This window comes from Nothoprocta perdicaria, unplaced genomic scaffold, assembly GCF_003342845.1.
Source record: "Nothoprocta perdicaria isolate Ctin4 unplaced genomic scaffold, notPer1 scaffold_140, whole genome shotgun sequence".
Classification (NCBI taxonomy): domain Eukaryota; kingdom Metazoa; phylum Chordata; class Aves; order Tinamiformes; family Tinamidae; genus Nothoprocta; species Nothoprocta perdicaria.
This window is the reverse complement of record NW_020454539.1, coordinates 743,065-756,252: the sequence shown is the minus strand read 5'-3', so window position 1 is coordinate 756,252 and position 13,188 is coordinate 743,065. Positions and strand designations below refer to the sequence as shown.

Genomic DNA, 13,188 nt, shown 5'->3' with positions numbered 1-13,188 from the left:
CCACAGTATGAACYGAGCCAGGAAGGCTTCAACCTGCAGCGAGGGCAGGGAGCCTTGAACAGCCGTGGGCAGGAGCACAAACTGCTTTCTGAACACAACTCCTCCCGGTGTGCTGCACAAGCCGGAGCCCTGCGCAGGGCTCCTGCCGCCCGCCCCATCGTCCTGGCGCTTCCACGCGGCCCCGGCTCCGCGGTCCCCGGGCTCCACGTCCCTTCCAGCGGGCCCGCGGGAGCGCTGGGCTCCCTGGGAGCCGCTGGTCCCGGCGGCCCGGAGCGCCGGGCGCCACCTCTGCCCCGGGGCCCCGCGGGCCGCCCCCTGCCCGCCCCACCGCGCTATAAGAGCGGCGGCGGCGGCGGGAGCGGGAGCGGCGCTGCTGCCGGGGCAGGTAGGCACCGCGCCCGCAGCAAAGCGGCGCAAAACAGGGATCTTCTCCCTGCCTGCCTGCCTGCCTGCCTTCCTTTTCCTGCGGGCTGCGCCCAGGCCCGCAGCGCCAAGAGCCCGGCCCGGCAGCGCCGCGACGCAGGCGGCAGCCCCCGGGCCGCCCCCGCTGCCGCTGCCTTCGCTTATCTAGCGCCTGCTTTCTTCTTCTTCCTTTCTTCTTTCTTCTTTCTTCTTTCTTCTTTCTTCTTTCTTCTTTCTTCTTTCTTCCTTTCTTCCTTTCTTCTTTCTTCTTTCTTCTTTCCTTTTTCCTTCTTTCTTCTTTCTCCTTTCTTCTTTCTCCTTTCTTCTTTCTCCTTTCTCCTTTCTCCTTTCTCCTTTCTCCTTTCTCCTTTCTCCTTTCTCCTTTCTTCCTTTCTTCCTTTCTTCTTTCTTCTTTCTTCTTTCTTCTTTCTTCTTTCTTCTTTCTTCTTTCTTCTTTCTTCTTTCTTCTTTCTTCTTCATTTTTTAAGTATTTATTTTATTCTTTTAATCCTTTTTTATTTTTTTTTAATTTTATTCTTTTTACTTTATTCTTTTTTATCTTTTATATTTATTTACTTTTATATTTATTTACTTTTATATTTATTTACTTATATATCTCTCTAGCTGTTGTTATTTCGGTTTGTTAATATTATTTTATTTATTTATTTAAAGTTCCTGGCAACGGGTGAAAAGTGTGCAGGGCTGCCCACCAAAGCCGCTGCCATCGGGACGGGAGCCCCCCAGCCCTGCCCTGTGGTGCTTTTTGAACCAGCGATCCAGAATGGGGAGCTGCAGTAACCTGGCTTTGCTCAGCCCCCCTCGCCCACCACCTCCGTATTTTCCACCCACTAGATTGAAAATATATCTTTAAATTGGATGCAAGCACCTATGTTTATCTTTAGCATTTAGACACGGGGCTTGGGATTTTTTTACGCATGCTTGTTGCATAAAGATGCTCAAATCTTTATGATCAAATTCCCCCCAGGCATGGCATCCATCAAGATCGAGTGCGTGGCCAAGGAGAACTGCAAGATTGGGGAATCCCCGGTGTGGGATGCCAAGGAGAACTCGCTGCTCTACGTGGACATCACCGGGAGGAAGGTTTGCAAGTGGAGCTCCCTCACCCAGCAGGTGCAAGTGATTCCCGTGGGTAAGAAACCGCCAAGGAGCAAACATCCCATGGAAAGGACGGGCTGCGCCGCCTGAGCCGATACCCGCTCCTTTAGCACAGGGGCAGGACCCGCATGCTTGGTGCAGCCGCATCCACTAAAAGGTGCCTCATGGACACGTGGCAGTGGGAGGAGACCATCCCCAAACCTGGCCTCTCCGGACCSGGACAAGCCGCATGAGCCCAGGGACTCTGTCCCCAGGGCTTCTCTCATCCCTAGTGCTATTTGGTGGCACTGGTCCCGTGTCCCCTGCTTTGCTTGCAGCCCGCTGTCCTTTTCTTTCTACCCTAGAGATAAAGATTCCCCAATGCACTCGCTCCCCATCACTGATGTCTGTGGGAGTTTTCTTGTAGATTGTAATCAAGAATCGCCTGTAACTTTTTCTTCAATATAATTTTAGATGAGGATTTTACCTCACTGATTAAGCAGATGTTATTTTTTTTAGGGTAACGGAGTCCTCAGTTCCAGTCTGAATAATTCAGGAGTTTATTCTAGAAAGGAAAGCATGTGTGTTAGCCCTCATAAGGAGTTGCAGACAAACTTCTGCATGCAATACCAGGAGTGTTTATTTGTCTTTCATTAAATAGATTTCCTTAAATGCTTTATATAAACAGGTTGTGGTAATTTCTCATGTTTAATAAAACCTGGTAAAAGTTGCTTGCTGTTGCATATGCATAAGCTGTTCACGTTAGCCACAATAAGCTCATTTGGATGTCTCTGCACTGAAGCAAAGTCATTTTTTAAATGCAAATTTGGGAAATGTGGCTTCCCAAGCTTGTTTCTTCTTGCTTAGCTGGAGGACTGCGCTTCCTTTTCCCACCTCCTTGCCCCCTTCCTGCAGCTTGGAGGAAGCTTCAGGTGCAATCTCCTCCRTGCAGTTTGGCAGAGGGGCAGCAGCTGAAGTAGCTACTTTTTATTTTTTGTTTCCAATATCCCCGTTGAGAAACAAAAAGGCCATAATTAATGGCTCTGGCTTGGGAATGCCGTGATTAAAGGAAAGTCMAAACACCCAAGGGGTGCCGTGTGATTATGGCAGGAGCCGATGCCACTGCGYGGAGCGGAGGCGGTGACACAAGGTGGGAACAAACAGCCGGGAAGSGGCAGCTCCTGCTCKGTGGCCGCGCTGGCGCCCGGTGGCRAGAGGTGCTCTGAACACCAGGAATGTTTTATTTCTAGTCTAAATGTTGGTAGGTAGGCTCGTGCGTATTCCTAATTCCTGTCTGTTAAACACTATCCCAGGTTTTATTGCCACGCTTGAAGTTATTGTTAAATATATAGCACATACATAGTAMAGAAACGTTGTCTTCACATTCATTTCTCTCTCTTTTCTCTTTTATTTTTTTTTAACTAATTCCTTTATAATAACCTATAATTGGAACTTACCTGTGTAATAGCTCCAGTGAGTAACCGTGAAGCATTTACTAATTCTCTGCTGTGCTTCAGCTCGTGGAAAGCCCTGCCCGTCCTTGGCACGTGCTTTGCTCGCCCGCTTGGTGTGTTTGGGTGCTGCCAGGGACGTGCCTGCACAGCCCGCAGCCCTGTGCGGAGGCGCAGCTCGCGGGCGCCTCCCCCATGCAGCACAGCCCATCTCGGGCCTGAGATCCCCTGCGTGGTCCACGAGGCAGCACCCAGTGGCCCTGCAGGGCTGAGCTATCGAGGAGCTGCACTAGAGACACAGAACAGCCCCAGGGCTCTCGTGGCCATCCATTTGCCCTGGGAGGGGGCTGGCCCTGCACAGCATCCTGCTATATGGCACCTGGCAGAAGTGGGTGCAGATAACAAGTATTTCTCCTGGAAGCAGTGGTAGTTGTCAAGGATGTTGAGTTTTTGTCTCCCCAACTGGTAATTGTCTTCATGGACACTTATTGTTTTCATGAAGTATGACCACTTCAAGGTGATGTGCTAGGTCGAGGTGCAAGGTCAGTTTATACAGACTTGGACATTGGTTCTCTTGCTGCAGAGCTGGTTGTTTCTCATGCSTGTGGTCCCACTGTCTTCGGTGTCAGCCCTCCTGCTCACTGAAAGCCAGCAGCAGGTAGGCAGGAAAGAAATGTATTGTCATAGCACATTCATCTCTTCGCTGTATTTCCATTTTGTCCTATTTCTAGATGCTCCTGTGAGCTCCATAGCTCTCCGGAAATCTGGGGATTATGTCATCACCCTGGGAACCCGGTTTGCTGCTTTGAAATGGAAAGACCAGTTGGTAACCACCATTGCTCACGTCGACAAGGATAAACCCAACAACCGATTCAATGATGGGAAAGTGGACCCTGCAGGAAGGTATTTTGCAGGTATGATGAAGGTGGTGCCTTTCTCCATCTTGCTAAATGCTTGCCCTGCTCTTCCCATGAGTTTTTACATTCAGAATGCAGTAATCAGTGTCAGATACAGTGTTTGCTCCTGCTTACATACTGGGGACCTTCTTGTCTTCAAGTAGACATGAATTCAAGATGTAAATTTATATAAATCACTCATCGCCATCTTATTAGAACTAAAAGGAGAACTGTTCAGAACTTGCCTAGTTTAATGTACTGTCCTATCTCCTCCCTGTTGGCACGTTTGTCTCAAATACAGGCCAAGTGCCAGAAGAAATATTTTTCCAGTAAGAAATTTATGGTATCATGCCTTTTGGTTCATCATAAATAGAAATTTATAGATTGTGTTTCTAAAAACCATGCAATTTTGAGCCTTGAGAAGGCTCAGAGATGATCTTATCAGTGTGTATGAGTACTCACAGGAGGTGAAGGAGATGGAGCCAGTGTTTTATCAGAGATGCCCAGGGACAGGATAGGAGGCAGTGAACACAGAGAGAAATGTAGGTARTTCCACTGAAACATAAAAGCTTTTTTTTTCAGTTCAAGCAGTAGACCAAATTGGCCAGTGAGGTTGTGTTGTCTCCATCCTTGGAGAAACTCAGGCTCACGCATGGCCCTGAGCAGCCTGGTGGTCGCCAGAGGTGCCTTCCAGCCTCAGCGAGCCCTTGGTTCTGCCCTCCTAGTTTGAAAATCTCCATTTTGTGCATCAGCCTCGTGTTGAGGTTCCCGGACACCCTGGTGSCCAGCCTCCTACTAGCCAGTTCAGACAGACAACCTCCAAGTCACAAAGATGAGATCTGCTTTCAAACAGGCTTTTTGTAAGAGGGGTTGATGAAACATTTTGTGATGGCACTGCTATGTAGAAGTCATGTTGGAAGGGGCATTTTGACGACACCTTTCCTAGTGCTTGATGTGACTGAGCCTAGACTTGATGTGACTGCTATTGAATTCACTTTCAGCCCTGTTTCTACTATGTTCCAATGAAAGACAGAGCTCCTTTTGGGTTTTTTTTTTTTTTTTTTTTTTTTTTTTTTTTTGGTCATGCTCTGCTAAAAGCAAGCACTTTGGAAATTCACCTTCTTCGATTCCAACTCAACTCTCCCCCGAGCTTTTGCCGGCCCCTACAGCTCCCTCTTGCTTTGGCAGCAATGGGCATGGCCATGGCAAGGGGCTGCCCACCCAACCTGSGGAGAACCTGTTCACCCTGAACCTACTTTTTCCCTCTTGGCTCTGCCCGCAGGAACGATGGCCGAGGAGATTCGACCTGCTGTGCTGGAGAGACAGCAGGGCTCTCTGTACACGCTCCTCGCTGACCACTCCGTGGTGAAGCACTTYGATCGTGTGGACATCTCCAACGGGCTGGACTGGTCCCTGGATCACAAAACCTTCTTCTATATTGACAGCTTGTCCTACTCTGTGGACGCCTTTGATTATGACCTCCAAACTGGAAAAATTGGTATGAATCGTTGGATTTTAGGATGATAATTTTTTGCCTAAGTATTGTGGTGCTTGTTTTCATTGCAGTTATTATACAGAAGATGAATTATGATCTGTGGTTCCAGAGATCCAGAGAACTTCTTCAGAATCCAACTTAAAATAAAACACCAGAAACTGRATTAGAATTAATCTGTGCCTGCCTGGCCTCCTGGTTCAAACTCTCTGAGGCTGCTGGCCACACTATGAAGTAATTAAAATGCATGTTGGAGTTTGAGTGGAAATCTGGGATACTGTAGCTGAACACAATGCCTGTCTGGTCAGCCCATGTGAAGAGGGCAGAGTGTTTCTGTACGGTTAGATTTCTGTGGCTGCATGTTCCTTATGACTTGACAGAGTAGGTAGAGTAACAGGAATAGCTTGTAATCTCTTTTAGGTTTTTTTTTTTTTAACTCTATTTTGTTTTCTAAAATATAAGCTCTTAAATGAATAGCAGACAGTGCTGAGCAACAGCTGGAAAACAGCAGTTCAGAACTCTTCCTCCATTTATATAAAACAAAACAAACCCTTACGGGCTTCTGCATGTTTGGGCGAAAGAAAAATTCCAGCAGCTTGGACTAATAATTTGCTTTTAAGTACATGTACAGCAGCATTTTGCTTTGAAAGAACCCTGCCAATTTGCAATCAAATTAGTTTTAAAACTCTACATTTAARGTTGTTTTAGGGGTCAGCAATGTCTCTCTCCCATGCTTACAGTTTGCAGTCAATTTTTTCTTTAGGAAATAGGATTTTTTTTCCTCTCCCTCTACTCCGCTCTCATTTCTCTGGGGGCAACCTGGCAATCCCCAGGAGCACGAAGGAAACTCATTAAATTTTTTTCTACACCTGAGAAACACTGAAATTGTCAGAGCATAAAGTAAACACCGCTGGAAAGTTGGATTTAATCTTTCTTAATAAGAGCGGATAAAAGTTCGGATGGAGATGTTTGTTTTTAAGCTGACAGTGTGCCTTTGAAGCCAGCGCTTTTCCTAGCTCCGTGTTTACATAAACTCCCAGCGTACGTGGCTGGGGGTCAGCTTTGTGTTGCACAGTGGTTTGGGGCTTGTTCCAGCAAACTGGCTGAACAGTCTCCAGTTCTCCGCGGGACTGAGAGACACGTACTTGAAATGGCCCAAACTGCTCTCATAAAAATAATTCATRTTCTAAATATCTATACAATTAATTTATTCAGTTGTTCATTTAGTTTGTGAGTAATACACTAGAAAAGAGCACCAAGAATAAGCATCCCTACCCAACTTTCACTGGGTAGAAACCTATCCACAGGTTTGCACCCTGAGAAATAACTATCTTGGGAAACAAATGGGGCAGCAGAGAGRATCCAGCTATTTCTTTTGTCTGGAAGTAGTTAAGGCTTCAGCACAACTTTAGAAAGTAATAGTAAGAATAACTCAGGTGGGTTGTGACTAATGAAAATTTTAACAGATATCTCACTTCATTTTGTTGTCTTCTTTTTATTATTATTTTTTCCTACCCCCAGGCAACCGTAGGAGCATGTACAAACTGGAAAAGGAGGAGAGCATTCCTGATGGGATGTGCATTGATACCGAAGGCAAACTCTGGGTAGCCTGTTACGATGGAGGGAGAGTGATTCGTCTTGATCCTGAGACAGGTGAGTCCTTGCAAAGGATTGACTGGAATTCTGCATCTAAAAAATCAAAAAAGCGAAAATGAAGATGAGAGCCTTTTCTTCGCCCTCAACACCCAGATGGTATATCTATTCTTTTTAAACCATTACTTTTTTGTTGGTTTTGCTGTTCATGATATTAAGTCCCATCCTAGTTTACTGGTGTTAAGACTTAGCTTTGTGAACACATCCCCTTTGCTGTCAGCTCTGCTGTGTTGGAGCAGGGAAGGTGGCTGAGGGACTTATCGTTACTCTTGTGAGCTGTGGGAGCCAGGACCTCTTGCATCTTGCAAATTTAAGATTAGAAGTTTAAAAAAATGGATTAACCATGAAATGGTAAAGCTGACTTGTGCCTTTTTTTTTTATCTTGTTTATTTAGCATGGTGTAATGTTTTGGGCAATATCCCAAGGTCAGCACAAGCCCAGCGTAACACTGATGCCAACAATACTTTTTTATTGTTGAAAAATATTTACACTATAATCTTTTTTTTTTTTCGGGCAACTGAATCATAAAAAGTATTTAATAAATCCCACAGCATTTTATCCTTCCGTGATGTTTTGGGTGTGCCCACTGCGTGAGTCTGTCTCACACTGCTCCTTGCTTTGGACATTGGTGGTCTGCCAGGCATGATTTAGGCTGGCTCAGAAGCCCTCGCAGGCCTGTTGGAGGGGCCAGACCAACTGTCTGCAAGGGGCTGGCTATGGTGGGTCTGGCGGATCCTGGACACACAGGTTGGCCTAGGGCGATGCAGGTGCTGGGAGCCATGGGCTGCATGGCTCTCATGGCATGGAGAAGACTCCTCCAGAACCTCCTAGCTGAGGCTGTTTTTCCCCTTATGTTTTCATTTGTACCCTGTCAACCCTGTGAATACCCATGGGGAGCAGTGAGCTCTACCACTTGCTGTCTCTTGCTCCCTGTTTTGTCCTTTTTCCCCCTTGGCCATCTCTCTCTTCCTCCTGTTCACTTGCTTTGCCTCTCCACCCCCTTTATAGAGGGAGGGAAGGTGCTTCCTTAAGGAAAGGCTAGTGTCCAGAGGCAGATGCGTAGGGAGAGTGTAATAGGAGGGAAAGCAGAGAGCACCTCTCTGTAACCCATATCCAGCCTCTGTGTGCCTTCAGCTTGGGGCTCTCTGAACTGGATGTGGTGACTTCTGGTGGGTTTCTCTTCTGAGGACTTGTCTCTCCTCGAGCCCATGTGAAGCTCGCAGCGCTTGCAGCGGGTGGTAGCAAGAAGTTTCCCAGCCCAAGTGTCTGTTTGCAAAGGAGGCACCTTTTTATGTGACAGCTCAAGCTCACCTGCCCTCTCTGTGCCGTTTTCAAGTAATATGTAAAATCTGCAATCTRCTAAATTCTGAGTGAGTTCTAACTRCTTAAGGAAATGATCAAGACAGATAGAAGGTCTTCATGAAAGCCTTTCTCTTAATGCAGKATAGTTACCAAGCCTGGTTTGAATTCCTGTTAGCTAGTTGCAGGCATTCAATGGCAAAGCTCATCTAAAGCACGTGGGGGGATTTTCAGATTTTCATTGACAGAAAATGTGAATTATGTTTTTTAGGGAGATGCAATGGGTGGATGTAATGGAGTTAGCTCAGAGTGAGGTGGCTTTTCAGTTTTTTTAAGGCTCCCTGTCTGGACAGCTGCCACTGGATCTGGGATATGCTGCAGGCTGTGATGACCCCGACGGGTGCACAAAGGGCTCAAAAGTGATGTCTGGCATTTCTATTGCCAAGCTGGTTGTGTGACCTGTTAGTTTTGTGCTATCATATCCTTTAATTAGGAGGTAAATATCTCCCCAGTTCTCCTTATGAACGTCTTTTGTAGTCCTTGAGTGTAAAGGATCCACAGGATTTGCTGAGGTTATTGCCACTGTGGATTCAGAGCGTGGGTCTGTACTTCTCCAGGCAGATTTCAGAACATCCAGGCACAACTTTTCTTGCATCTCCTGGAGGACATTTCTCAGGGCTTTGCAAACRCTGTATCCAAGTCCCTTTTCTGCTGAGACCTCTCTGCAAACACAGTATCTCTGTGGCTTACCCCTCTTCTTCAACAGTGCGTGTTTTCTCCCTTTAAATGACCTTCCCACCATTTTTTTTTCTCCCAGATTTGGTGTTCCCAGACAGGCCAGTTCCTAGGGTGGCCTCTGGAGTATTTTGTATCACATTTCCAGACATGTAATCTGTACATTTCCAGATGACTGAGTAACCACAAAGTGATGATAGAGCCAGTTGGTGAGAGCAGAGTCGCGGGTCTCGTACTTTATTCTCGTCTCTCACAAGCAACAGATAGGTCTTCTTTTCTCCCAGTATTGAACATATTTTGAAATATCTAATCTTCTCAGGGAATCATCATCAGGCTATTTGCTTGCAAAGTCTCACTATACTGAGGGGTTTCTTTTCTTTTCTTTTTTTTTTTTTTTAGTTTTTTTGGGGGCATTGTAGGTTAATCGCAAATGTACTTATTATATCATCATCTACTATCATATATATCATCAGATACCCAAAGTCCTCAAATTGTTGTAGCTGTTACATAAAAGAAGCTCTTTCACTACTGCTGACTTTCTATTTTTATACTGCTTTTATGCTGCTTTCTATTTTTATTTATTTTGTGATTAGAAGCAAGGCATTTCAATACTCTCCAATTATCCTGTCAGACTCTTCAATATCATGAAGTCACTTCTCTCATCCCTCCGTAACCCATGTTTTGGATGTACTGGTTAGGTGCCTACTAGTAAATTAAACAGCTCAGGAATTGTCCTTTAGGCCAGCACCATGTGGCATTTTGTAATTCTTGTCATGCAGCTGGGGCCAAAGCAGAGCCCAAACTGCCCTGAGGATGTGGCATGTGGAACTGGGCTGGTCTCAGCCAAGATTTTGCCTGGACTGCACCAGTGGTTCAATGATGGTGATTTTAGGCCCTGCTTTAACCTGTTTTTATGCCCTCCATAATTTTCTGGTATAGATGAAGCCACTTGCTCAATGCYTTTGTCAGTTCACTGCAGTGTTGCTGCACTGATGCAAAAAACACAAGCACAGTTGTTGGGGGAAAGCAAAAGCTTTTGTAGCAGGAAAAGGGAAGACCAGGATGTTTTGGCAAATATCTCCTGAGAAAAGCTGCTCCACTCCGAAGCTGACCAAAAACCTCTAATAGATATTGAGGGTGGGCCAAAACTTGGGCCAAACATTTCACTTTTCTTTTTTTCTTCTTTATAGGGTGACTTGTATTAAAATTACCATCCTCCTCTTTCAGCGCACCATTAAGTGGGTAGTAACTATAGGAGGAGCAAGCCTTGTGCACACATAAATGAAAGGCAAGAAGAATTACATATTTTGTAAGAAGACCTATAAATATATGATGCCCTAGTGTATTTACAGAAGGAAAAATTTAATTGTAGGCAAATAAAATGGGCCTAATGGGCATAAGCACATACTGCCCAGCTGTAGGTGGAATTTTGGAAAAAATAACTGGAAGGTGTCTCAAGAGTTCTTGGATTAGTGCTGGGGCAGTCTGTTTACTCCTATCATTAGGCCAGCAGCTGTTTGATGGAATAATAAATCCATGATATTATCTAACCCTCTAAGTGTTCTGGAGACTTCAGCTGTGTCCCAGGATCCCTACTTTATGCAAGTTTGAATTGAAAGCCCATTGAAATCGCAGGAAAATCTAGGAATTCATCCTCCTTGGCTCCAGGCAGTGGAGGTGTAAGAGAGCTACACGATCCCGCTTGCTCCAGGYGCCCTTTGTAGTCAAAGCAGGGAAGTCAGCAGGTCTTGGGCGTAATTCTGGTGACCTATTTTAGGGAGAAATTATGTCCCATTTCCATGGACTCTCTGGGCAGCCTGGATGATGAGCCCAGGTGTAGATGTCTGTGCTATAGCAGTTAGCATTTAATTAGAGGACTCGCAGGGGTTTAGGGCAGGATTCACCTGCGATAACTGAGGTTGAAACTTGACAAATTACACATTGGCAGCAGCAGTGTGACTTAAAGAGGAGCATGATTTCCCACTGTCCTGGTTCTCATCAGCCTGCTGAAACACAGCATGGGAGCTGCTCCTGCCTGGCACTTGTTGATGTGAACCACCTGACTCCACACACACAATAATAACTTATTTAAATTCTCTGTAGCAGTAAGCAGACAAACCAGAAACAGCATGTGTGTTTTCTCCAGGAAAAAGACTCCAGACTGTGAAGCTTCCTGTTGACAAGACAACTTCCTGCTGTTTTGGAGGAAAGGATTATTCAGAAATGTATGTGACTTCTGCCAGTGAAGGCATGGACAAAGACTGGCTTTCACGACAGCCACAGGCTGGTGGCATTTTCAAGGTGAACACTTTTCTAGAAGACAGTTCTCTCTCTCTCTCTCTCTCTCTCTCTCTCTCTCTCTCTCTCTCTCTCTCTCTCTCTCTCTCTCTCTCTCTCTCTCTCTCTCTCTGTTATTGCTCACAGTTTTGATTCTTATTGCAGGAGAGGAAAGGTGAATGTTTTTAGAGGTATAAAAAAATCATTTTTAGTGATATAAAAAAATACAAAGCTTTTTAAAATAAATGCTACACTTCTGTGCAGACACATGCCAAAGACTGCATCGTCAGCTGCAGGCTTAAGGCCTGGTAGTATCTGAGGAGGGCCTCTGTGGGGAATGGGCTATGGCCTGTGATCATTTAACTATAGAAATGGCATGGGTTGAAGTTACTGGGCATGATGGGCTGAGGTTTACAAGATACAGTAGGGTATCAGATTTGGCACAGTCCGTTGGGCAAGAAGGAGARTGTTTTATAGTGATGAATTATTACACTTACCTCTATTTTTTTCTCCCTCTCTCTTAATAGATAACTGGACTAGGGGTCAAAGGAATCCCACCGTATCCATTTGCAGGTTAAATATTCTCTAAGAATGGATTAAAGAGGACTGATTTAAGCAAGACGAGTTAGAAGGTCTTAATGTGGTATTTGGCATCTCTTGCTTTAAAAGTGTAACACTGTAATCTACCATGAGGAAAGAAGAACTACTGAAATAAATGGAACATTTTAAAACTGATTATTTTTTCCATTAGACTCTAAATCTGGTATGTTTCCTGTTGTACTAAAAAGATTCTCATCCTAAAAAAGCTTTTGAATATTGTAAATTTCTTCAATAGTAAACTAATCTGTTTTAACATCTTGTATTTTTGTTTATTCTCCTGTCTCATTTGTGATTTATGATATATTGATTTAGCGTTTAAACTATTTGTAGCTCCTCCTTTACATATTTTCAGAGTTTCTCATAAAATATTAATTATTGCTGCTTTAACCGGAACCTCATTTGTCCCATGAAATTCTCAACAATTGAGTCCCTCATACTCACTACTGCACCTGCAGCTTTCTTTTTATGTTCCATTTTTGAGACTCTCAGCTGGGGATGTGCTTAAGTAAATGTGGGTTAGCTGGAGCCTTCATCATCTCTCCCCGCTGCGTGTCGTTAATTACTAATTTTGTCAAGTATAAAAACAAAACTCCTGGGAGCAAAGGCCACATCATTGTCCATCTGCTGAAGGTCTCAGCCTGTGTTGGGGAGATCTGTGGTGACCGGAGAGCACCAGACGTTCTTGGCTATTTGTGTTTAAAAGAACAGGACCTGCACGTGCCCCCTGCCAGACCAACCTCACCAGGTGGTTGAGGTGCCCCAGCAGCAACAGCTTGCTTAGGAAGAACTTGTGGGAAAGAGAAGTTTTATTGTAGCTGCTTTGCAGTGTCTTTTGTAAGTACCAGGTGATTCACTGATTCCCTTTTTTGCTGGTGACTTCAGGTTGGTGTAGCTCAATTGGTTTTTAAAGTGCAGTTTTTGCTCTCAGCATGCTGCAGGTTTCCATGCCAGTGCATCCCCGCCAGCAGGTGAAACATCTGTCCTGATCCTGCTCTGCTGGCTTAGCCCACGGATTGCACACGGCAGGGCCCACAGCCACAGGTTTTTCCTGCCGCTAGCCCCAGTTATGGGTACCTGCTGATTTCGCCCTGTGCTTCCGCACGCCTGCTGCAGTAAGTTCCTGCAGCCRGTGCTGGGGCCTGCTCTGCAGCCCGCGTGTCTGGGGGGTGAGACGGGGCCACCGGCCCCCCAGATCACACCAAGGCCCTGGTGCCGCTGCGGAGCAAGAGGTGCGGGAGTCACTTTGCTTTTCAACCRCACAGTGACATGTCCCAGCTGCTGGACGAAG

The 13,188-nt window shown here is 45.5% G+C and overlaps 1 protein-coding gene across 1 annotated transcript; it reads left to right on the top strand.

The window, feature by feature from the left end:
• Positions 1-361: 361 nt before the first annotated feature.
• LOC112943143 (regucalcin) lies at positions 362-12,135 on the top strand. The gene is made up of 7 exons (XM_026034272.1): positions 362-385; positions 1,388-1,552; positions 3,680-3,862; positions 5,127-5,342; positions 6,858-6,989; positions 11,170-11,324; positions 11,828-12,135. The coding sequence occupies exons 2-7, from the start codon at positions 1,390-1,392 to the stop codon at positions 11,876-11,878; spliced, it is 900 nt and encodes a 299-aa protein (XP_025890057.1). The 5' UTR covers positions 362-385; positions 1,388-1,389; the 3' UTR covers positions 11,879-12,135.
• The last annotated feature ends 1,053 nt before the right edge of the window (positions 12,136-13,188 follow it).